Here is a 22,366-nt window from a genome sequence, read left to right as displayed (position 1 = left end):
AGAGAGAGAGAGAGAGAGAGAGAGAGAGAGAGAGAGAGAGAGAGTCAGTCTTACACATACAGATTTTTAAAATGAGACAATTTTGGACAACGCTCAAGGACACTGGGTAGAGAGACTTAGGAGGATGAGACAGTCAACCTTTTAGACTGATCAGTAAGGCCTCTGAGAAAGAGCCCTTTGGTAGAGATAAAGACCCAAACTAAGAGCAAAATTCACATACTCTAAATAGTAAGCAGGTAGAGCCTAACCTCTACTATCCCACATACCTTATCTGTTACAGAAAAACTGTAAAATATACTACTCAATAAGATAAGGAAAGGTTTGTTTGTCCCCTCAGATATGGGCCTGCACAAGAAGAATCTTACAGTATAAAACGAAATAACTTCCCACTTGACTGCTATAAAAGCACCCCTTCTGAGTGGTGTGGACCCTCTCTGGGACCTCACTCCCTGTACTTTTGCAAAGTATTTCAGTACGTTCTCTTTCTCTGCTTTTATGCCCTGGTAAACTCTTTTATGGCCTACGATGGTTAGTTTTAAATATCAACTTGCCACAACTTAACAGCACCAGGGAAGAGAATCTCAACCGAGTAACTGTCTTTATCCAGCAGGTCTGTGGTTATGAGTGTGGGGAGGTGGAGTCTTGATCATTGCTTGAGGTAGGAAGACTTATCCTGAGTGTATTTGGTACCATTCCTGCTTGGGGCCCTGGGACAGCAGAACAGTGGAGAGGGAGAGGCAAGCAGGCAGCAGCGTGTGTTTGCTCTTCACTGCTCTTGACTGGATGTGATATGAGCTCAGGTTCCTTCATTTCTTTGAAATTATAGACTATAGCTTGGAGCCAAATAAGCCTTTCTTCCCACCAACTGCCTCTGCTCAGGGTGAGTTTGTTTTCGAAGCAACGGAATGAAACTGGAACAAGGACCATGTTGCCAGCTTTCCCCACACGGCTTCCCAAGGCACCTTTGTTACATTGATTCAATATAAAACGGTAGAACGGAGCTGGCCTTGTGCAGAACTTGGGCTGAGAGCCAGGGAGCAGCAAAGACTGAGATAGGAAGGGCCATGGCACCTGGAACCCGGCCAAAGAGAGACATCTCTGAGGCTGGGAGTGTAGCTCAGAGGTGGAACTCTTGTCTAGCCTGTGTGAGTTCAATTCCCAGCACAGGGGTCAGGGATAGAGATCTCTGGCAACAAATCAGAGGAGGAGTTAAGACAAACCCGCTACCCTGCTGAGAAACCTGGAGTCAGCTTTCTGAAAGGGAGTGAGCCATCTGTTTGTCTGCTGGAAGGGGGACTGGAAGGCTAGGCAGACGTATGGGGACGGGGTGAGATGCCCGAGGTTCCTGTCCCTGTGACTGGGCCCATTTCCATGCTTTCTGGTTCTGGATGTTGCCTTTCTTAGAAGAATTAAGGAAAATAGAATAACAGCCTGATCGTAAGAGGAGGGGCAGCATTGCCACTCAAAGGTCAAAGCCTTTATTTATCCATGCAGCAGTTCACCAAGTTTGCCTTCAGCTTAATTGCCCCAAGGCAAATAAACAACCCAGACACAACAAAAAAGGGAAAACCCCCAAAAATCAAATGGACAAAAACATAAGGATGGAGAGAGAACATCTCTGAAGGAGAGCAAAAACTAAAGGGAAATTGTTGTCAGCCTAGAGCGAGGGTCTACAGTCTGCTCATATGTGAGAAAGCATGTGTGTATCCATACACTCATGCACATTGTTGTTGTAGATCAGGGTTAAAGAGGCACCGGATGGCTCGTTTCTAAAGGAAAGAATGATAACTGGGTGAAACAAAGAACGGAGGGCACAGACCAGAGGCACGGCCACAGGCTGCTCTTTCTCTGTGGTTGTTTTGTAATTCTTCTGCTGACCCATTAGTCTCCCTCAATTAACTGTGAGTTCCTGAAGGGCAATTGACCATGCTCACTTTGAAACTTTGGAACAACAGAAGCAAACAAAGGTGAAAGTGGCTGCCTCACATGATGGACAGACAGACAGACAGACAGACAGACAGACAGACAGACAGACATAACTGTTTTGCAACCTGTTCTTTTCACTAATATACTAACAACAAGTGAGCTTGTTTCCAGTCAGTGCAGAATCAGTGGACTTAAAGCTGAATAGCAAATGGCAAATCCACTTAGAGATTCTATTGTCTGCCAAGGCTGGGCTGGGAAATAAGATACAGAGAATCCAAACAGTAGCTCCGTCCAAGGACACCTTTATTCCTTGTCACCCTGTGGGGTGTTCTGAGCTGCAAGCTCCTTAGAATCTTGGAGGCCAAGATCTTACTGAGCCAGTGTCCAGAGCCAGTCTGCCACAGGCTCTACTTGCGTGCTACAGCAAGAACACCATCTAGCATCCGGGTAAGGGGGTCTGTGCTTAGGTGAGCTGAGTGACGTCAGCAAAAGAGACTGGGACTCAGGGAATCCATGAGTCCTCAGAAAGCATAGAAGTCATAGAATCCAAATCCCTGTCTCAGGACCCAGTGGTCTTTATTTGCAATGCTACTTATTCCCACTGGAGCCTTGGGTGGTTCAGAGCTTTCTCCTCACTCATTTCTAATAGGTGGAGGTCTTTCCTTGCAGATCCTCAGCTGGAAAAACTTTGCCAGGTGTACTCTGCCACACCTCCAAATATGATTCATACTGACTGGTCCTGAGATCTTACTCTGTGTTGAAGGTCAAGCTCCTGGCTTCGTTCAGGTAAAGGTCTGTGAAAAGACCCCAGGCTGCACAAGGAGGAGCTGTGTCTCCTGTTGCCTGTCTCAAAAGTGTACAACACCTAAATCTATCTCAGGGCCCTAAGAAGGTTGAGCAGTAAGCAAACTGATCTCCCAGCCCACCCAGAAGCAAGACTACAATTTGTTTCCACTGTGTACATTTTAGAGCGAGACTTCTTGGGGACAAAAGATTTTCTCTTTTACAGGAATGTCCTTATTCCATCTAGTCCCAAGAGGATATGTCTGAAATGGTGCCCTGGACTGTTTATAGAAGTAGAATCCAAGACCCAACCCTGCCTCTGACTGTCTTATCTGACCATACACCAAGGTGGTAGGATTCTGAGCTCTCCTAGGGGACCCCTTCTGCAGCAACCACATGATGACCTATGGCTAATCACCCCTAAACAAGCTGTAGTAACAGGCTTACTAGCTACACAGTCAGAAATAGGGGTCCATGGGGTTGGGATAAATCTGAATTCAGATCCCAACCATGCTACCTCAGACTGAATTATTTAGTTTCCCTAGGCTTTAGGGTTTTTTTTTCCTTTCTGAGAACAATTTACAATATGCTTACAGTAATCTCTTACCTGTGCTACATAGTTAATTTTAATGGTCAGCCTGACAGTATCTAGAATCATCTAGAAAGCAAATCTCTGGGTACATCTGTGAGAATATTTCCAGAAATGTTTAACTGAGGAGGAAAGACCAACTGAATATAGCCACACCATTCACTACATTCATCTCTGTCTCCTGACAGAGGACAAAATGTGGTCAGCCACTCCTGCCATCATTCCTGCTCCATAATGGGCTATATCTTCAAACTGGGAGCCAAAATAAACCATTTTATCCTTATGTCGCCTTCATTGGTTGTGCCAGGAAACTTGGAAAGGTAGAGCAGGTTGAGACCCAGAGCCAGACCCCTGACCTGGAAGAGGTGCCGTGCTTCTCAAATAAAAGAAATGTGTCCTATAGTCACATAGGCCCAAAACAGAGTTCTTCATGCTAATGAGGTACCTAGAAGCCCAGAGGGCTTAGCCAATAAGCTTCCCTTCCCAGGCATTCCTCCCTGCAAAAGATATTTAATCTCAGGGCTGTGCTGAGAAATGGGAATGGTACATTATGAATCCATTTTCCACCATGAACAACCAATTAACTGTTTAGAACCATAGACTGTCACTTTCATCAAGATCCACCATGAGGAGACACGAAGAAGGCATTTGCCCACAGAGCTGCAGCTTCATTTTCCTGTAGAAGACCTCTCTGTGGCCTTCACACAACTGCCACAAAGCCTGCCTCCAACAAGCTAAGGACAATCACTGCTGGGACAAGCCGGTGCTCCCCATCCCACACAGCCCCGAGCTGGATGCTGTCCCTAGCTATTGGCCTGGCTCCATTCTCTGCTCTTCCTTGACTCCCAGCAGCATCTGAACGTTCAACAGTCTGAGAACCCCACAGCCCCAGCCTTGTCACAGGGCTGGGGAACCCCAAGGAGCTCCAGCTTTCCCACATCTTAGACTGTGCTTTCTCACCCTCAAGCACACGCCCCTGCATGGGGTAAGCACAGTCAAACTTCCCCAAGAGGCCGTGCCCAGAGGTGGCGTGGATGAGGTCCGACAGTCGGTATTTTGTCACAGAAGATACCACGTCAGCTCACTGAACATCTAACAAAATTGACTTTGTAATAAAACAAGGTATGGTAAGATCTCGCTTAGTTCTCTCTTCTCTAAGGATGAAGAGAGTGCCTTCCTCGTAGTGCATTGCACAGGCTGCTGGAGAGGGAGAACAGCCTGCCTAGTGTGCTAGCACATGACATCACTGTGGGTTTGGAACTCTTAACTAGAGAGATGGGGATTGTGACTAGAAACTCCTGCCTTCCTGTCCCCTACCCATTCTTTCCTTTCTTTTTAGTTTGGAGACAAAGTCTCACTATGTGGTCCCAGAATGCCTAAAACCTGTAACCCTGCTCTGGCCCCTGCAGATGTGTGCCCCCTACCTGATGACTCAGGGTGTAGCTTTCCTAGCTCTCAGAGCTTTTGTAAACAGAATTGTTTATTTACTTAATTTTACTCTTAAGAAGGGTTTTGGTACTGGTGCCAAGCCCTGTTCTGTAACAGGAAATGTATTTGATCTGAGACTCTTTTCCCCCTTTTACAATGGAACACTTGAGCTTTTGACAAGGAAACACTCAATATCGCAGTCACAGAGAGCTTGACATAGGCTGCTGAGAGAGGGCCGTGGTTCCAGTCTAGAGTCCCTCCTCTTCGTTCTCTGCCTGTGCTTACTGGTGTGAGTACTCGGCAAACATAGTACTAAGAAAGTACGTAGCACGGAGCCTCCCCACAAAGGTCAGTTTTAATTATTAGAGTATGTGCACGGTCCATTCATGACTCATCCTCTCCCAGAACAGCAGCACAAGAGACTGGTGTCCCCAAAGCTTACCTCCAGCCAAAATAAACTCTTTTGTCCTTAAGTTACCTTCGCCAGATATATTGTCTGCTGAGACCTAATTGACCACTGGTAATCTTTGCCTCAGTGGTCCACAAATACCTTTTTTCCCCCCAAGGAGCAAGCTGCAACAGCTTTAGGTTTTCTCTCACTGCTTATATATGATAGCAAAATCTTTTTATACGTTTCCCCCTTATTTTATTTATTTATTCATTCACTTTACAACCCAATCACAGCTCCCCTTCCCAATATCTTAAACATACCACGTCTGTGGGAGTTTGCAAAAAATTAGCCAAGTCTTGCCATCTCCTAACGAGATAAAGTTTGCTTGCCACTGGTTGAATCTGGGTAGGTCACATGACTCACATTTTGGCCGATGGTTATGAACAAGCCTGGTACAAGCAGATACTTGAAAAGTGCATGCACATCAGAATTAGCCTTCTCTTGCTGACCTTGGAGACTGTGCCACCCATGTGAACATGTCCAAGCCAGTCATCTGGTGAGGAGAGGCCACAGGGAGGAGGCACAAGGTGGACTGGCAGACCTGGCACTTGACCCTACATGCCACGAACAGCACTGGTCGAGGTCAACAGAGTCTGGTCTAGATCAGAGAAACTTCCCAGATGAACCCAGTGCACTGTCCACCCAGAGACTGACCTAATACCTGGTGGTTGTTTGAAGCCACTGGTTCTGATGATGGTCGATAAGGAGCAAAAGTCAGGTGATGCTGTCTAAATATGAACTGGGAATCTCCCCACCTCCTAAAACCTCCTCATCTTAGCTAATGGCATTCTAGTCTATCCAGCTGCTCAAGCTAGAAACCTAAGCTTCATTCTAGAAACGTCTCCTTCATTGCTTTCTGTCATCAGGAGGTTCAGAGAGGCGTCTTCAAATCAGCTGAATCCTCGTTCTTATTCCCTGTCTGACCTGACGTCGTCCCTCATTGGGAGTATTGAGAGCCACCCATTTGTTCTCCTGGCCCCACTCTCTCTTCCTCTGTATCTCCTCCTCCCCACCCTGTACTCACCGGTCTAAATTACAAATCTTGTCCCATCGGTGTCCTCACTGCCTGGTGACTCAAGCATTCCTTCACTGGCCTCAGCTCACCTTTCAAATTCTACCTCCCTCTTGATTCACTTCAGTCCAACAGACAGGCCTTACTGCAACAGCAGAGGGCCTTCTATTACAGAGAATGCAGGGACTGAACTTGTAACCTTAAAGTACACAGCGGGCCTGGGTACGGGACCGACTGTATACTAGATACTTAGTAGGCTGAGGCGGGGATTGGTGGGTTCAAGGCTGAGCCGAGCTACATAGTGAGACCTTGTCTCAAAATACAATGATGACGATAGTAATAAAGACATGGGGATGTAGCTTACTGGCTGAGAACTTGCCTAGTATACTCAAGGTCCTGAGTACAACACCAATACAGTAGATAGATAGTTAGATGGATGGATGGATGGATGGATGGATAGATAGATAGACAGACAGATAGAATTAAACAGTAACATCAGGTTGAAAATGTGTCTTCAAACTTTATCTTGGGGCTGGAGAGATGGCTCAGTTATTAAGAGCTAATACTGTCTTAGGACCTTAGTTCACATCCAAGCACTTACAGTGGGCAGTTCATAAATGCCTGTAACACCAGCTCCATGGGATCTAACACTTTCTGGCCTCCATGGACACCTGCACACACACACACACACACACACACACACACACACACACACATCTTTAAAAATAAATAAAACTGTATCTCTATTGCTTATGCTGATTCTTTCTTTGTCATTATTCTTTAAACAATAAAGCATAACTATGTATATAATATTTACATATTATTCATATTTAGAGAGTATGTAGGCTCTATGTAAATGTGACCTCATTCTATACAGGGACCAGATTGATTCAGCCAATTATGAATAGGAATGTTTAGAGAAATGCTTTGCTGGCTGATTTTATATTAACTGACACAGCTAGAAGCATATCTGGGAAGGGGAAATTTTAAAATAGAATGTACCCCATAAGATTGGCCTAAGCCCTTTGTATGTGTTGCCGCCATGGCGCAGTTGGTTCTAGGTGCTTAAGAAAGCAGACTGAGTAAGCCATGAGAAAAAAAACAGGAAGCAGCACTCCTCCATGGCCTCTGTGTTAGCTCTTATCTTCCACTTCCTGCCCTGACTTCCTGGATGATGGACTACAAGCTAAAAGATGCAATAAAGCCTTTGCCCCAAATTACCTTTGGTCATGCTGCTTTATCACAGCAGTAGAAACCCCAACTAAGACTGTGCATTTATAACGAACATCTATTGATTTTTTTCAATGATTTACATAGTGTTTATAAGATATTGAATATTGTAAGTCACCTAGACATGATTTAAAGCATTTAGGGAAATGTATACAAATATAGTGTCATGGATTTTGGTATCAGTGAATAGTCTTAGAAACAATTTCCTTCCAATGCCAGGATGACTGTACACCATAGAAACTTCAGAATACCATGATGTCAACATTTATACAACAAAATTCAATGTTGTCATTGAAACTGGAGGACTGTCTAGTGCCATGGAAGATGCTGGTGATATATTTTGAATTTGGGGGAAATAAAAACAGGTTACATGAGAGTATACTCAGGAAAAAAGTTTCATTTTAATAATAAAAAAATCAACAAGTTTAAAACTTAGAAAAGACAATTCAGGGCTTTCCATTGTGCTTGTGACTACGGGTGGCAAGATGGTTAATTTTGAGTGTCAACTTTAATGCATTTGGGTTTACCTAGAAGACACACCTCTGTGGGTGTCTTTGAAAATGTTTCTAAAGAGATTTAGCTGAAGTGGGAAAACCCACTTTGAATGTGGGCAGCACCATCTCGTAGGCTTGGGTCCCACACTGAGAAAAGGAGACAGATAAAAAGCGAGCTGAGTGCCCGCATTCATCTCTCTGCTTCCTGGCCCTGGGCCCACTGACCAGACGCCTCCTGCTCCTGCTGATGTCTCTCCCTTTGCATCATGGCTGTATCCTCAAATCGTGTGACCCAGTTAAATCCTTCCTTCTTTGTATTGCTTTTGTCTTTATGTTGTTTTTTGTCACAATGAGAAAAGTAACTGAAACAGGTTAAAGAAAGGAAACTTTTTTTTTCTATTTTGTGATACGTTATAAATGTTTCTTTGTGTTGCAAAACAATTTGTACTCCCAATTAAGGGTGGAAACAAATTGTTCAAAATATGATGCTAAGACATTAAAAGGTTTTTAGAGAAAGAAATATACTTAGTTCCTACTTTACTTCCTTCAGAAAAGAAACCAAACTGGATAAAGTCTTAAATGAACTGGTAAAGTAACCAGAATAAAATTCACTTCAGTATCTGATATCAAACAGGGGAAATCCTCAGTACACATACTGACAAAGGAGGAGAAACAGAGCCTCTGCCTGTGCGATACTCATTGCTTCTCATTGAAAAATACTATAAGAAACTCAAAGGAAAGCACAAACTAGGAAAGATGTTTTCAACACATATAACTAATTTGTATATTATATACGTGTGTGTGTGTATAAAATTAGTATTCATATATGATACAATAGTATACTGTTATATAGTAATATAGGCATATAACATCTGTGTGTATCTCATAAAAGAAGGGGTTATTAAAGAGAAAAGATAAGCCTTTGCTTACATCTCTGCCACCCCTCAAACAAGTCTCCATGTATATCCCAGGCTGGCACCAAATCTGATACTGCTTCCACCTTTTGAGTGCTGGGATTGCAAGCATTCATTACCATGCCTGGCCACACTTTTTTCTTAAAGCATGCACAGTAATGCTAATGTGCTTTTCTGAGCATATGTTTTATGCCAAGCATGTAGTGCACGTAACACAAGTGCCTAGCAGACATTAACTCACTGAACTCTCACCAGCCCCAAAGCAGCAGTTTTCTCATCATCCCATTATACAGGTGAGGTCACTGAGGTGCAGAGATTAGATAACTAAAGTCAGACCCCATGAATTCTAAATCCCTGAGACACATAGCCTTGTGAAAAGAATTTCTGGGCAACTTGGAAATAAAGTTGAAAATACTGTTGGGTTTGCGATACTGTGAAGTTACCTCTCTGCTCCATGATTCAACCCTACACCTTCATGGTGTGAATACTCCACCCTTGCTCGCTTCCTCAATTCCCAGTCACCATCTAGCCTATTGTACTCCAGTTTCTGTTCCGCTTCTTCCACTGAAGGCTGCCCTGGCAAAGAGTGCCAGTGCCCTCTTGGTCTCCAAACTCAGAAACTGCCTCTCACTGTTCATCTTCTTGACCTCTCAGGTGCACTTGGCAGACATTCCTGACGCTCCCTCCCATTTACCTGACAGATTCTTCCTGGCTTCTGCTTCTCTGCCTCTCTATTTCTCTCTGTTCTTTTTCTGTTCAGCTCCTAAACTTTCATGTTCAGGGTTCTGTTTCAGGTCTTGGATGATGGCATTTATTTATGTCTAGAATTATCTCCCAAATTTTCTTCTGTGCTCCAGGTTCAAAGCATCTACTTACTGGATATTTTAAAAATAACTTATTTATTTTTATCTTACGTGCACTGATGTTTTGCCTGCATGTATGTGGATGCGAGGGTGATGGATGCCCTGGAACTGTTACAGGCAGTTGTAAGCTGCCATATGGGTTGCTGGGAATTAAACCCGAGTCCTCTGGAAGAGCAGCTGGTGCTCTTAACCACTGAGCCATCTCTCCAGCCTCCTTACTGGGCATTTTAGTTTCATCTGTTTTTGCCTTCGAGACACAGCAAGTCTTGAATCTTCTCCACACTTCCTATTTTGTTCCTTAACTCTGAATCTGACATTGACTCACTCTACAGGCCATCCAGGACCCAAATATTCAGATAGTCTCCCTCCAGCTTTTTTTTTTTTTTTTTTTGCATGCATCAGTTGTCAAACACTGCTGCTTTAACAGTGTGTCTACACCTCACTCCCGCTCACCTTCACAGCTATGGTCCTATTGAATGAAGGTTCTTAGAGTTTTCTCTCTAGGATTGCTGTGAATGTGCTGCCTCCAGCATGTTGATTGAATTTTAACCTAAGTGATCATTTTAAAAAACTAAGTCTCACTATGTAGGCCAGGCTGGCCTTGAACTCCTGTTTTTTCTGTTACAGCCTCCTGAATGCTAGAATTACAGGCATGTGCCACTGGGTCCAGCTTTCAAGGTTAAGAAAGCTTTACTGTGTGGCTTAACACCCTACCCATGACCCTGTTGTAATTGTCCTGCACTCTATTTGGACTAGCCCTTCCCGACATCATTTGACAGGAACTTATTCTCCAAAATTTCATTGTTTAGGAAGCGTTTTCAATAGCCTTTGTCTGGCTATCCACTTGTCCTGTTGCCCACCCATCCATCTATCCATCCATCCATCCTTCCATACACTCATCTACTCAGAAATTACTGTGGATATGTTATGTTCTAAGATCTGAGACTGGGTATGAGACAGACAGGGTCCAGTTTTTCCAGACATAAGCACCATATTGCAGATGTATGTTATGTATGTTGATGGATCAATTCTCTCTCTCTCTCTCTCCCTCTCTCTCCCTCTCTCTCTCTCTCTTCTTCCCCCTCCCTCTTCCTCTCCCTCTTCCTCTCCCTCTTCCTCTCCTCTCCTCCTCCACCTCCCCCGTCCCCCCTCTCTGTGTCTGTGTGTGTTGCTAGAACCCAGAACATCGTGCACACTAGGCAAATGTTCCACCAGCAAGCTGCCTCCAAGCCCAGGTGTGTTGATTTTTGTCTTCCTGTCTTAAAGGTTAGGTTCATCTTTTGATATTCAGAGTCTTGGACATGTTAAATCCTATAGGCCTTTAAAAAACAAGAAAAAGTTTGTTGACCAGTTCCCTAAGTCTATCAGCTTAGCACACCCAGTAATAATAAATAATAAGTAAACAAACAAATACATGTGAAAAGGAAGTCTAGTTTGTTTGGATTTATTCTTAGTGACTCCCTGCTGACCTCTCCGTAATCCTTGTCTTTTTGTTGTTGTTATTCTGCATGGTCATCAATCATACCTTGGGCTGACTGACCCTGCTGTATGGCTTTGGTTTTCTATAGGTGTAGCCCAAAACTCAACCAGATCCTTGTTTACCCACCATCAGTATAGAGAATGTTTGCTTAACAATATGGTGGGTGTTTCCAAGCTCAAAACAGAGACCGAGGGTTTGTGAAACCCATTTGCTTTTTGAACTCCTGCAAGCTAGCTTCTCTCAACCATTTGAAGACACTATGAGAGAGAGGCAGGAGGCACAGAGCAGGTGAAAGAACACTTGAAGATGGAGTTGAAAAGTCAAAATCTGTCTTCTAGGAGTACAGAAAAACAGCATGGGGAAGATTGGGTGGAAATGGTCACTGTTGTCTTCTGGGAGCTTTTGGCTCATCGGTAAACAAATTAGTGGTACACTACGTTTTCCAGTTCCTCACTTGAGCATGCTGAAGACTCAAGACACTTTTGTCTCCTTGGAAAATCAGCATTCATATAGCCCAAGCTGTACACACTGCCTGTCTCTTATATTGGAACAAAGGTCCTGAGCAATATGCATCTGAGAGCATCTGTATCACTAGAATGCTCTCAGAATGGATTCTTTGTTATCACATTGAAGCAGCAGATGTCTTGTGTACTCCACCCCCTATCCTACTTCCTCATCTCTACTGGTGAATGTTAAATCACATTTCCTCATCATAGCATACCCTGAACCTCACCTTCCCTGAGTCAGTATCCCAATCCTATGGTTCCAATATATGTCTTTAAAATCCATGTGTTAGAAATGTAATACCCAAACCCATGTGTCATCTTTGGGGCTGGGATCTTTGGAGAACATTAGGACATAAGGTCATGAAGGTGAGTCCCTGTGATGGCATTAGTAGCTTTAGAAGAAAAGGGAGAGCAACCTGAGCTTGAGGGCTCACTCTGTGAGGCCCCTGTCTTGTTACAGTGCAGCATGAAGACTCTTTACCAATGGTTACTGCCATGCTAGACTTCCCAGCTCCAAATTACAAGCCAGACAAAAGTCTCTAATTAGAAACAATCCAGTTGTATGCATCTGAACAGAAAACTGGCCAAGACACCTATGATGTGCACTTCTAAAGCCTTGGCTTCTAAAGTACTAGGATTATAGACACACACCACTATGCCCATTCTCCTTCCTCTTTCATAGCACATGGTGATTATACTTTGTCATTTGAATAATTCTCACTGTTGATTCTCTCCTCTGGATTCCCCTGTGTGTAGCACGTGTGAAGCACTCAGAAAATAACTGTTGGATGAATCAATGACAGGTGTCAATCAAACCTCGAATGGCTACCACATCACCTCCTAACCTCCGGCTGAGAAGCATGCACATTTCTAAGCCACATTGCCTGATAGCACCTACTCGTGATCATCACAAGACTTTGATCCTTGGTACATCTTTCAGATTCTAGTTTAGAAACTCTGGCCTTGATGGTTAACTGGATTTGGAAACTACTGCTTTGGAGACTAAGTTTATGAGGCACAACAGCTTGGAGTTTACAGTGAGCCATTAAGCATAGATACAAATAAAGACATAAATAGTCCATAAAGACATTATTTGTCTAGTTTTCCAACCACACACAGGTTTAAAAAAAATCTCTACTAAGAAAAAAGGTATGAAAAACTACAGCGGATATAATGTTCTTTTGTCAGAATGTCAAAGATTAAGAGTGAAATAGTATGTTATGTTTTTGGTGTCTGGGGTCCATGTATGCTTGGCATATGGGTACTGGAGCATGCCTGGGTCTATGTTACGGAAGATCAAAGGCTTAAGGGTAAAAGGCGTTCTTGGCAGATGAAGCAAATTTGCTGGAAGTGTGATGGGCTACAGATATTTGAAAATTCCATGACTTTATATTGGCCTGTAAGTGGTTGCTGCCGTGCCCTCCGTGTGTCTGTCTGTATCCTAGAAGAATGTGATCTGCTCTCTTTACATGACTGACAAACGTATAGTGAGTGTCTGATACTTTTGTCCCATAAACACTGGTGCTTTGTTCTTTTTTTTTTTTAATTTTATTTATTTTGTTTATATGAGCATGCTGTAGCTATCTTCAGCCACACCAGAAGAGGGCATCAGACCTCGTTACAGATGGTTGTGAGCCACCATGTGGTTGCTGGGAATTGAACTCAGGACCTCTGGAAGAGCTGTCAGTGCTCTTAACCGCTGAGCCATCTCTCCAGCCCCTTTGTTCTGTTTTTAACAAGAGAATCTCCCTAGGTTCTTTCCCTAGGTGCCATCCTGTGCTCACTAACCTGCATAGAAGATGCAAACAGGAACTTGAACATGACTCCTGAAATAGCCAGCGGGGTAGCCATTGGAAAGCCCTGCTCTTGTGGAAGACAGTATCCTTTTCCTTCAGATGTACCTCCCTAGCCATCATTCAAAATAAGAAGTGGTCCTCCTCTCTAAACACAAGCTAGTGAGTATCCTCTTACCAGGTGCATTCCTATGGAAGTGGACATTGCTGTCTCGATCTCAGTCCCCACGTCTTCGATGAAGGGGTATTCATTCTGCTGATGGATAAGCACCTTGGCTCCAGTGGAGGACACCAGGAAGGGGTTATATTCATCTTCGTTTATGTATAAGATGACTTGTAGCCCTAGGAAACAGAGTAGCTTGTTGTGGTCAAAGGCTAGAAAAAAACAGTCCCCAGGGATTTGGGGGGCCTCCAATCCAAGTCCCAGGGACTTCCAGAATGTGCTAGGTAGGTGAATACCAGACTGGAATCTTTAGGACAGTAGCACTTGTGTTTAATCTGTTTATTGCAAGTTCGAGTAGTGGTTCAAACACACATCACAGTCACAGTGCTGGCTAAGAGTGAATTCCTGTCCAATGTAAAGGAACTGGCTGAGACACGTAAGTATGTGGTGGTTGACAAAGGAAGTTCTGCTGGGCATCCAAAGGTACCTGCAGTGCTGTGGCTGCTTACAGAGTGGAGCTGGGGAAGAGCTAAGACGTGATGGTGCATCTGGTTGCTGGTTTAACCTCTCTCCTCCTGCTCTTGCTTTCTATGCAAGTCTTATTCTGTCCCCAGCTGCCAGATGGAACTTTAGAAATTGGAGATCAGGTCAGGTCACTGCTTGAAGCCCTTCGGCTGCATCTCTGGGGAATGCCATTGATTGCCCTGCCTGTCATTGTCAAGGATATGAAGATGTAGCCCAATTCAAGCCTCTACCCTCAACTCATCCCTCTCCCTCCCTTTTTAGATCAGCTCCAAGTACACTGCTCTTATGTGTTAGTTTGCATGAGAATGTTCTTCATAGGCTCTTTCCTATGTTTGAATTCGTTGCCAAACAGTTGGTAGAACTGTTTGGGAAGGATTAGGATTTATGGCCCCAGGGATACGCTTTCAAACATCTCCTGCCATCCCCAGTGAGCTCTCTGCCTCCTGCTTACAGTTCAAGATAGGAGCTCTCAGCTGTTATCTCCACCATGCTTTTGCTCTGGTACCATGGACTCCAGTCTACTGGAACTCTAAGCCCAATTAAATGCTTTCTTTCATCGAGTTGTCTTGGTCAAGTTGTTTTATCACAGCAGCAGAAAAGTAACTGATACACCTTACATATCTTTCTAGAACACCTTGGATTCATTTTCTTCTCTAGGTCCCAGACTGCTCCTGTGAGTATTTCTGAGCCCCCCTTTCCCAGCTCACACCCCTTTCCTGAGCCCAGCCTTTCTCTGCCTTTGAAGCCCTCCGGCTGCATCTCTGGGGAATGCCATTGATTGCCCTGCCTGTCATTGTCAAGGCTATGAAGATGTAGCCCAATTCAAGCCTCCCCTCCTACTTCTCATTGGTATTATAATTAGATTGTGTCCCTGCCTGCTTATTCATTCTCCAAGTTTCTCTTTCCACAGAAACCCAAGCTCCCTAAAAGCAGGAATGACAACTGTCTTGTTCCCCCACGGTATCCCTAGCTCTTCAAACTGGGGCCAGCATGTAGCAGACAATCTGTGCTTCATAAATGAACCAATGAATGAGTGGTCTGCGTGAACTGAAAGATGAGAACCTCAGAGCTATTCTAACTGCTTCTACTTGTAAATAAGGGAACTGAGCCCAGAGAGGGATGTGGTATACTGAAGGTCACACAGCAGAGCCAAGAATCTGTCCCTCTTTACTCAGTTCTCAGCCAGTCTCTTGCCACTGCAATATGCTCTCTGGGTCATAGCTTCTTATGGTCTTAGAAAGAGGCCAGACTTCACAGTTATGATAGTCAGGATTCTGAGTGCAGGTTTCCCCTACAACAGAACCTAGCTATTCCTAACGAAAGCATATCTGTGTAACAAATTGAGTTCTATTTACATTGAACTTTTTAAGAATTCCCATTGGCTTGACATGGTGCTGCATGCATGTCTGAATCATCAGTATTCAGGAGGCCAAGGTAGGAAGCTCACAAGTTTGAGGCCATCCTGGCCTATCTAGTGAGACTCTATCTCAAAATAAACAGGGGCTAGGAGCATAGCTTGGCAGTAGAGTGCTTTCCCCACAACGTGCAAGGCCCTTGGGTTCTCAGCAGCACAGAAAAGGTATGGAGGATATCTTTTTGTGAGGAAACCAAGCCAATCTGCCACAGTCTTACCTTCCTTACCAAGCAGAAGTTAGCAGACACAGTGTCATAAAGGATCGTGATGGCTGTACGTACGGTGTGTGTGGCTGGCATGTATACCCTCCCTAGACTAGATTCATAGGGCGAAGTGCCAACTTCCCATGTAAAGGCATTTGGAGATAGGGCATTAATTAAGGATCAATGAGGTCTTAAAGTCCTGGCTCTAATCTGATAGGATTAGTGTCCTTATAAAAAGGAGAGACATCACAGCACCCTCTTGAGACAGAGGAAGGGCCATGTGAGGATACATGCAGAAGACAGCCAAGAAGAGAAAGAAGTCATATCTGAATCCACAAGTGCCAGTACCTTGACCTTGAATGTCCAACCTTTAGCATCATGAGAAATTAATATCTATTGTTGATACCGCCCAAACTATAGCCTTTTTGTTATGGTAGCTTGAGTGTGTCCCAGATCTTATTCTAAGAGCTCTGAAATGGAAGTGTATGGGAGCTACTGTTATTGTTCTCAGTTTATAGTCAAAGGACAATAACCAAGGTCACCCAGTGAGAGTCAGAGCTGCAGTTTGGCTCCAGAATCTGTCATCTTAACTAAGCTAAAGGTGTGTCTGCCTGCCTAATCTCCTACACAGTCCATCTGGGTTTAGCCCTGTTTAGACGCCACCTGCCCAGGATTAGTCACCCTAGCAAGAGTGGTTTGTCAGCTGAAGGAAGCCCAGCAGTATCCCTGTAGCTCTCCCAAAGATAAAGAAGTCAGAAAAGAAACCGCCCACTGTGAAGAAACAAAACGAACACGGATGATCATGTGTGCACTGAGGGAGGACAAGAATGCCTTTGCTTTAGGGCTAGGCGTAGGTGGAGAGGTGGGAGACTGGGAGACGTAAGTGTCCCCAAGTGTACTGCTGCCATCAAGATAGCCACTCGTGTCTCATGGATCCCTCCTTGCAGGCCTCCTTACCATACTCACTGCCTCCCATGGAGGTGCTGAGGATGGTGGCATTCTCTCTGTTGTTGAACGTGTAGCAGTTCCCATACATTGGATGGTGGAAAAGCGTGAAGTTCCTATGGAGGAAAGGAAAGAAAGGTTCAGAGAGGGCTGGGCTGGGGCTTGCCCTTGTGTATCTCAGTTGAAGTCAGGAAGCGTTGTGTTGATGGCGAAGGCTTTCCTTTGGGATAATGGATGAGCACGTGACTCACTGGTCCCATTTTCCCTCGGATGAAATGAACAGGTCCCTCCGTAGAGTGGGCAAGCCTTGATGTAGAATCAAACTATGCGTTTGTTCTCCCTCTTAATCCTCTCTCCACTGTCGCTATTTTGATTTGAAATTGTTTTGTCTCTGAAATAGGGCCTCATATGTCTCAGGCTCACTCACACTCCTCATGTAGCCAGGAATAACACTGAACATCCGATACTCCTGCTTCCATCTCCTGAGAGCTGGGAGTAGAGATGGGTACTACCCTATCTAGGGGTGGAACTCAGGCCTTTGTGCATGCTAAGCAAACTCTGAATCCACTGAACTGCATCCTCAGCCCTGACATGATAGTCTTCGTGTCACATGCTTGTACTCAAATCCTTCTCCCCTTGAATTTCTCAGCCAACACTTGGAGCTTTGCAAACTTTCAGCTCTATGAAAATGATCTTCAGAGAAGAAGTCCAATCCTATGGTCATCATGTAATTTCAGGACCGTTACCCCTAGGGTGAGATTATCCTAATCATTTAGTATTTGCATGGAATAATATGCATATTAACATGTAAAAGGGCCAGAAAGGTTTAGAATACAAAAAAAGAGGGTAGTTAAGTCCTTCAGTCTGGAGGGATCACCTTGTAATGTCCCATCAATTTCATAGTCACCAGCAGGGATCTGATTATTATATTCAAAGAATGATCAAAATATGAACACTTGGCTAACTGCCTGACTGCCTCCCTCCCTCTTTTCTTCTCTCTCACCATCTCTCTGTCCCTCCCTCTCTCTCTCTCTTCCCTTCCTTCTTCTTCTGTATCAGGGTGGTGGCTCTCAGATGTAGGTATACATCACAGTACAAAGCTACATGCATGCTATTGACTACCCTGTGTCGTGACAGGTGATGTAGTGGGTTTAAAGATGTTGTGATCCCATGTCAGGTACATTTTCCAAGTGATCCTGAAACCTGGCTCCCTTGTAAGTGATTTTCCAAAGGGCAGAGTCAGTGTCCTCAAGGCCTACAGGTGAGGTCTAGATGCATGGAAAGGACCTAACTTAGAGCCTCTGGTCCTCAGAGAATGTCCCCCACTCCTGACCTGGCATCACAGGACATCCCATCGAAGAAGCAGGTCACCAGCAGTTCTTCGGCAGAATAGCTCATGTTGATTTTCTTCTCTAGAGGCACCTGTGCCATGATATTCATGTAGTGAAGCTTGTACCACTCCTGGATGGCATTGATTCCTGAGCTGAAGGTGTAGGTGGCGCAATCAGAGGTGTCATTTGAGCACTGTGAAGAAGAGGGAACACCAGCCTGTCAGTCCTAGCGTTATCAGAAGGGCTGACATGAGTGACAGATGCCAGAGTAGGTCCTTGGGAATAAGCTTGGTTTCCTCTCACTTCTGGGAGCTTGAAGAGGTCAACTTCAAGCCTCAAAGATAAAAGAGAGAGCACAACAGGACACTGAGGTCAGTTCCTATGGCTTCCTACTACTGTCTGCATTGGACAAGAAGCAAAATCAGTTTTTAGGGTCCCCATATATTTAGGATTTGGCTGATTAATGTCACTGTCTCCCTATTGAACTCCACCATTTCTTATCCTAGACACAGTCTAGAAATCTGGGTTCTAGCCCAGCTCTGATGTTACTTCTTTGCAGGATCTCAGACAAGGCACTAACATATGGAGTATGTCACTGACAGACTGATAGCTGGAATACCAACCTACCCAACCACACATAGCAAGCAGCTGGAAGGGCTCATGCTTGAAATTTTTAATTATGAGGGCTCTAGAGAGAAGCCATGGAACATTCCAGGCATTTTCATCACCCTGGGCTTGGAAAGTCTCCTGAAAGGACAAAATGTCGAAGAATTTGGTACCAAGAGAATCATGTAAATTATCCTTTGAATGGAACCAGGAGAGTGTTGAGGTCCCAGTAATTTTGATGAGCCTCCTTTTCTTTGTTGGAAATTTGTTTAGATTGATAGAAAACATTGCTAGATTCAAAAGTCTCATTATCAAGGTTATTAAGGTGAAAGAGTGTCTGTCACTGCTCTACTGGTGGCATGGAGAGGCACAGTGATGATAGACTTTGTCCAGGAGAGTTCACGTTCAGTGAATAGCTGCTTCCTGTCATTGCTTGAATGGGAGGGAGGCCAGGGAGAAGATTAGAAGCCTGGCTGTGGCACGTCACAGAGGCAAGTACTGCTGGGAACCCTGGTGCATTTGCTATAGTTTGTTTTCCCTTTTCTGATGTCTGTGCAACATTTGCTTTGGGGCTCTGCACACACACACACACCCCCATCTGTCAGAGAGTGATCAGGTATCCCCCAAGCTTGGCTAAGTAGGATCCCAAGATTGAATCTGCAACTTAGGCATTAACAGAAAGAGTAAAAATGGCCTCTGTAATTCGGCATCAGCATCTGAATGAATCCCAGCATTTCTTGCTCCCCTGATCATTAGGTCTCCCTAAGTTTCTGTCCTTTAAAAAGCCCTTATGAGTCACTAGCTCTCCTAAGACTTTTCCCATACTGAAGCCTGCTTGAGCTGGTTTCAGTTGCTTGCCACCAACTCACCCTAACAAAGTATAAATCTTACAGTTGGCCTTGATTGTAATGATCAAGAAGAGACGGTAAGTCCACCGGCTCCCTGATCTCCCCCACACCCATGAACTGTGAGGACGTGAGTCTTACCAATTGAAATCCCACCAGTTTGTTTGACTTGTGAACGTGCATGACACTAGAAGCCTTGTGAATAATTTTCCCACTGATTTTCCGCTTCCGACCAGTGAAGAAGTCCCTGGCCTTTCCCTTCTCGTTCTCGTTGAAGACCAGCAGTGGGATCAGGTTGAGGAATCTGGGTGGTGTGCCTTCCCAGTTGGACCGCATGGATCCTGCTTCCCGACGTTTCCGAGATTCTGATACATCTTTGACCCCATACAAGGATAGCAAGGCCTGTTTTGTCTCACCATCCAAGTCAGTCAGAAGGTCACTCACAGCACTGTACCTATCAAAGTGGAAAGAAAATGTCATGGAGAAGAAAGACCCCTAGCACAGTGCAGTAGCTGCTTCATGTTGTCTTCCATCTTGGTGTGTCAGCCCTTTGTCTCCTGGCCAGTCTCTTAGCCAAGGGGACGAGGGCTTTCACCATTTGCCCCATTCATAATGAATCCCACCTTTGCCACCTCTACTTACTCATTCTTGGTTGATGTCCTCAACCAGGAGCTCTGGAGTGTTGACTCTCAGGTACCTCCCATAAAGTAGCAAAAGTGAGGATACATTAATAATTGCTAACCATACAGGGGCGGGCTCTATGTCTACCCATCACATTCTACCTCTGCCTATTGGACATCCTCTAACCAGTGCCAGGATGCAAAAGACTGGACTGTCACCTTGACAACACTCAAGCTCACAAAAGAACAAGAGCTAACTACATGAAGCATAATGACTTCTTCTTCTTCTTTTTTTAAAAATTCATCACTATATCAAATGGTCCCAGCCTCTTTCTCTTCCCTCCATCTCTTGCTTCCTGTAGAGGTCATGGCATAACAGAGAAGCTAAGGATATCAATTTTGAGTCAAACTTCCTGCCTTCTTCAAGCTTTCCCTCCTAATCCAGACTGTGTGACCCTAGACAAGTTTCTTGGCTTTTCTGTGTCTCAGTTTCCCAGCCTGCTTATTTGTAAGAGGAAGCTTTTTGAAATTTGTAAAAAACAAAGGAGGGGGCTCAGCTTATTTATTATAAGTATAAGAAATATAGCTGGGTATGGTGGCACATAGTTACAACACCAGCACTTGGGAGGCTGAAGCAAGGAGATCAAAGTTCAAGGCCAATCTGAGCTACATAACCTGGCCATCTCCAAGTATATAAATAATGTTAAAAATTTCAAAGAAATATATATGCTTATAGGTAATTAAAGGGCTGCTATTATTATTTGTAGTAGCATAAATATATTTGTTAACTCTTTACTCCCTCATAGTATAAGCTCCAGTAGGGCAAAGAATGTGTTAGGTTTATTCTGTGCTGTGCCCCAGAAACCAGAAAAATGTCTGACAGTTTGCAAAGGCTAAGTAATGATTATGGTTTGACTATCGATGGAGAAAGAAGGGAAAGCTGGGAATGGAGAGAGGAAAGAAGGAAGACTGTGAGGAGACTTTGGAGGTAGAGAATGAGTCTAAGGCCTGATTTTGGCTGGTGACCTTTGCCTTCAATACATGCCTCTGAACAAATCAAGTTTCTGGCCAATCTAGCCTCTTCTGCTTTTCCCACTCTGTACCCCACTCTCTGCACCCCGCTCTGATGAAGTCTGCTGCATTTCTGACTGGTCTCTTAGATCAGTTTCCCATAATTCCAAGGACTCTGATGACCCATTTAGAACAGGTCCTGCCACTGACAACAGGGCAGCACCAAGGGTTGATCCTGTCCAGAGCCAAGGGAGGTCAATTACTGGGCTGGGCTCACTGAGATGAGGGGTCAGGGCAGCAAGGATGCTTCCGGAAGTCACCTGGGTGTCACTTCTGAGTCAGCCTGGCTTTGGGGGAGAGTAAGGGAGTGAACTTGGGAAGGCTCAGCTAGGCTACACATGTGTCTGGGGGAGCCAGATGCTAACCTCATTTCAGGCACAGTCACCAAACAGAATTGGTAAGGCAGCCTCCCCTGCCTACTTGCCAGAGACACAGCCATTGAACTGAAAACACGCAGGTCTAAAACCGATCTCGGCGAGCAAATCAAATTTCTAAAGCTTGTGTCAGCAGGTTAGCGTATCACTCATATTGCCACACTGGGGGAGGGGCTTTGGCATCTATGAGAGGCCAGACTTCCCTCTCCCAGATGCCAGGGCAGTCTCTTACTTGTAGGGATTGATATTGCAGATAGTGACGGCAGGGAAATCCAGTTTCTGGAAGTGGACTTTGATGGAGACAGAGACGGTGTAGAAAGAGAAGACAAGGAGGGCGCACTGCCAGATAATGAGGGCCACTGCGGTCAGCGTGAACGCGATCCACAGCAGGCGCCGAAGGCGGCCTCGGGACACCACGATGCGGCGGCAGCCGTGGGTGTTGGTGTTCAGGCAGTACCAATGCATCAGGTCCTTAATAGTCGGTGCCTGGGGGCCTCGAACAGGCAGATTCTTTTTGATTTTGGCTTTGATCTTCTCTCCAGGCGCCATGGTAAGGACGGGACTTTGCAGCCTGCGGAGTTCAGAAGGGACAGAGGGGGCCGAGTAAGTGAGCTTGCAAGCACAGACCTGTCAGCCCATCTCTAGAGCCTGCGACTGGGAAACACCAAGCCCACGTGTTCTTAGAGGCCTTTCTCTTCTATGGGCTGGACAGGCTGCATTCTGAGCCCTTGGCCCCTTCTCCAGGATATTTGCTTTGGGTCACCACAACTGCCTCCTCCTCTTAGGGCCCCCAGGCCTAG

General features: G+C 44.9%; 1 protein-coding gene across 1 annotated transcript in view; it reads right to left on the bottom strand.

Moving 5' to 3' along the window:
• The window catches only part of Scnn1g (sodium channel epithelial 1 gamma subunit), a 29,081-nt gene extending 6,966 nt beyond the window's left edge, over positions 1 to 22,115 (bottom strand). The window contains exons 1-5 of the mRNA XM_028764312.1: positions 21,799 to 22,115; positions 19,643 to 19,955; positions 18,053 to 18,243; positions 16,732 to 16,835; positions 13,648 to 13,811 (exon numbers count right to left, since the gene is read on the bottom strand). Coding sequence (XP_028620145.1) covers positions 13,648 to 13,811; positions 16,732 to 16,835; positions 18,053 to 18,243; positions 19,643 to 19,955; positions 21,799 to 22,115 — 1,089 coding nt within the window. The remainder of the gene's footprint in view (positions 1 to 13,647; positions 13,812 to 16,731; positions 16,836 to 18,052; positions 18,244 to 19,642; positions 19,956 to 21,798) is intronic.
• Between the last annotated feature and the right edge of the window lie 251 nt (positions 22,116 to 22,366).

The sequence above is a fragment of the Grammomys surdaster genome, unplaced genomic scaffold (genome assembly GCF_004785775.1).
Source record: "Grammomys surdaster isolate TR1022 unplaced genomic scaffold, NIH_TR_1.0 142, whole genome shotgun sequence".
Classification (NCBI taxonomy): domain Eukaryota; kingdom Metazoa; phylum Chordata; class Mammalia; order Rodentia; family Muridae; genus Grammomys; species Grammomys surdaster.
The sequence above is the reverse complement of the archived record's forward strand: the minus strand, read 5'-3'. Positions and strand labels throughout refer to the sequence as shown.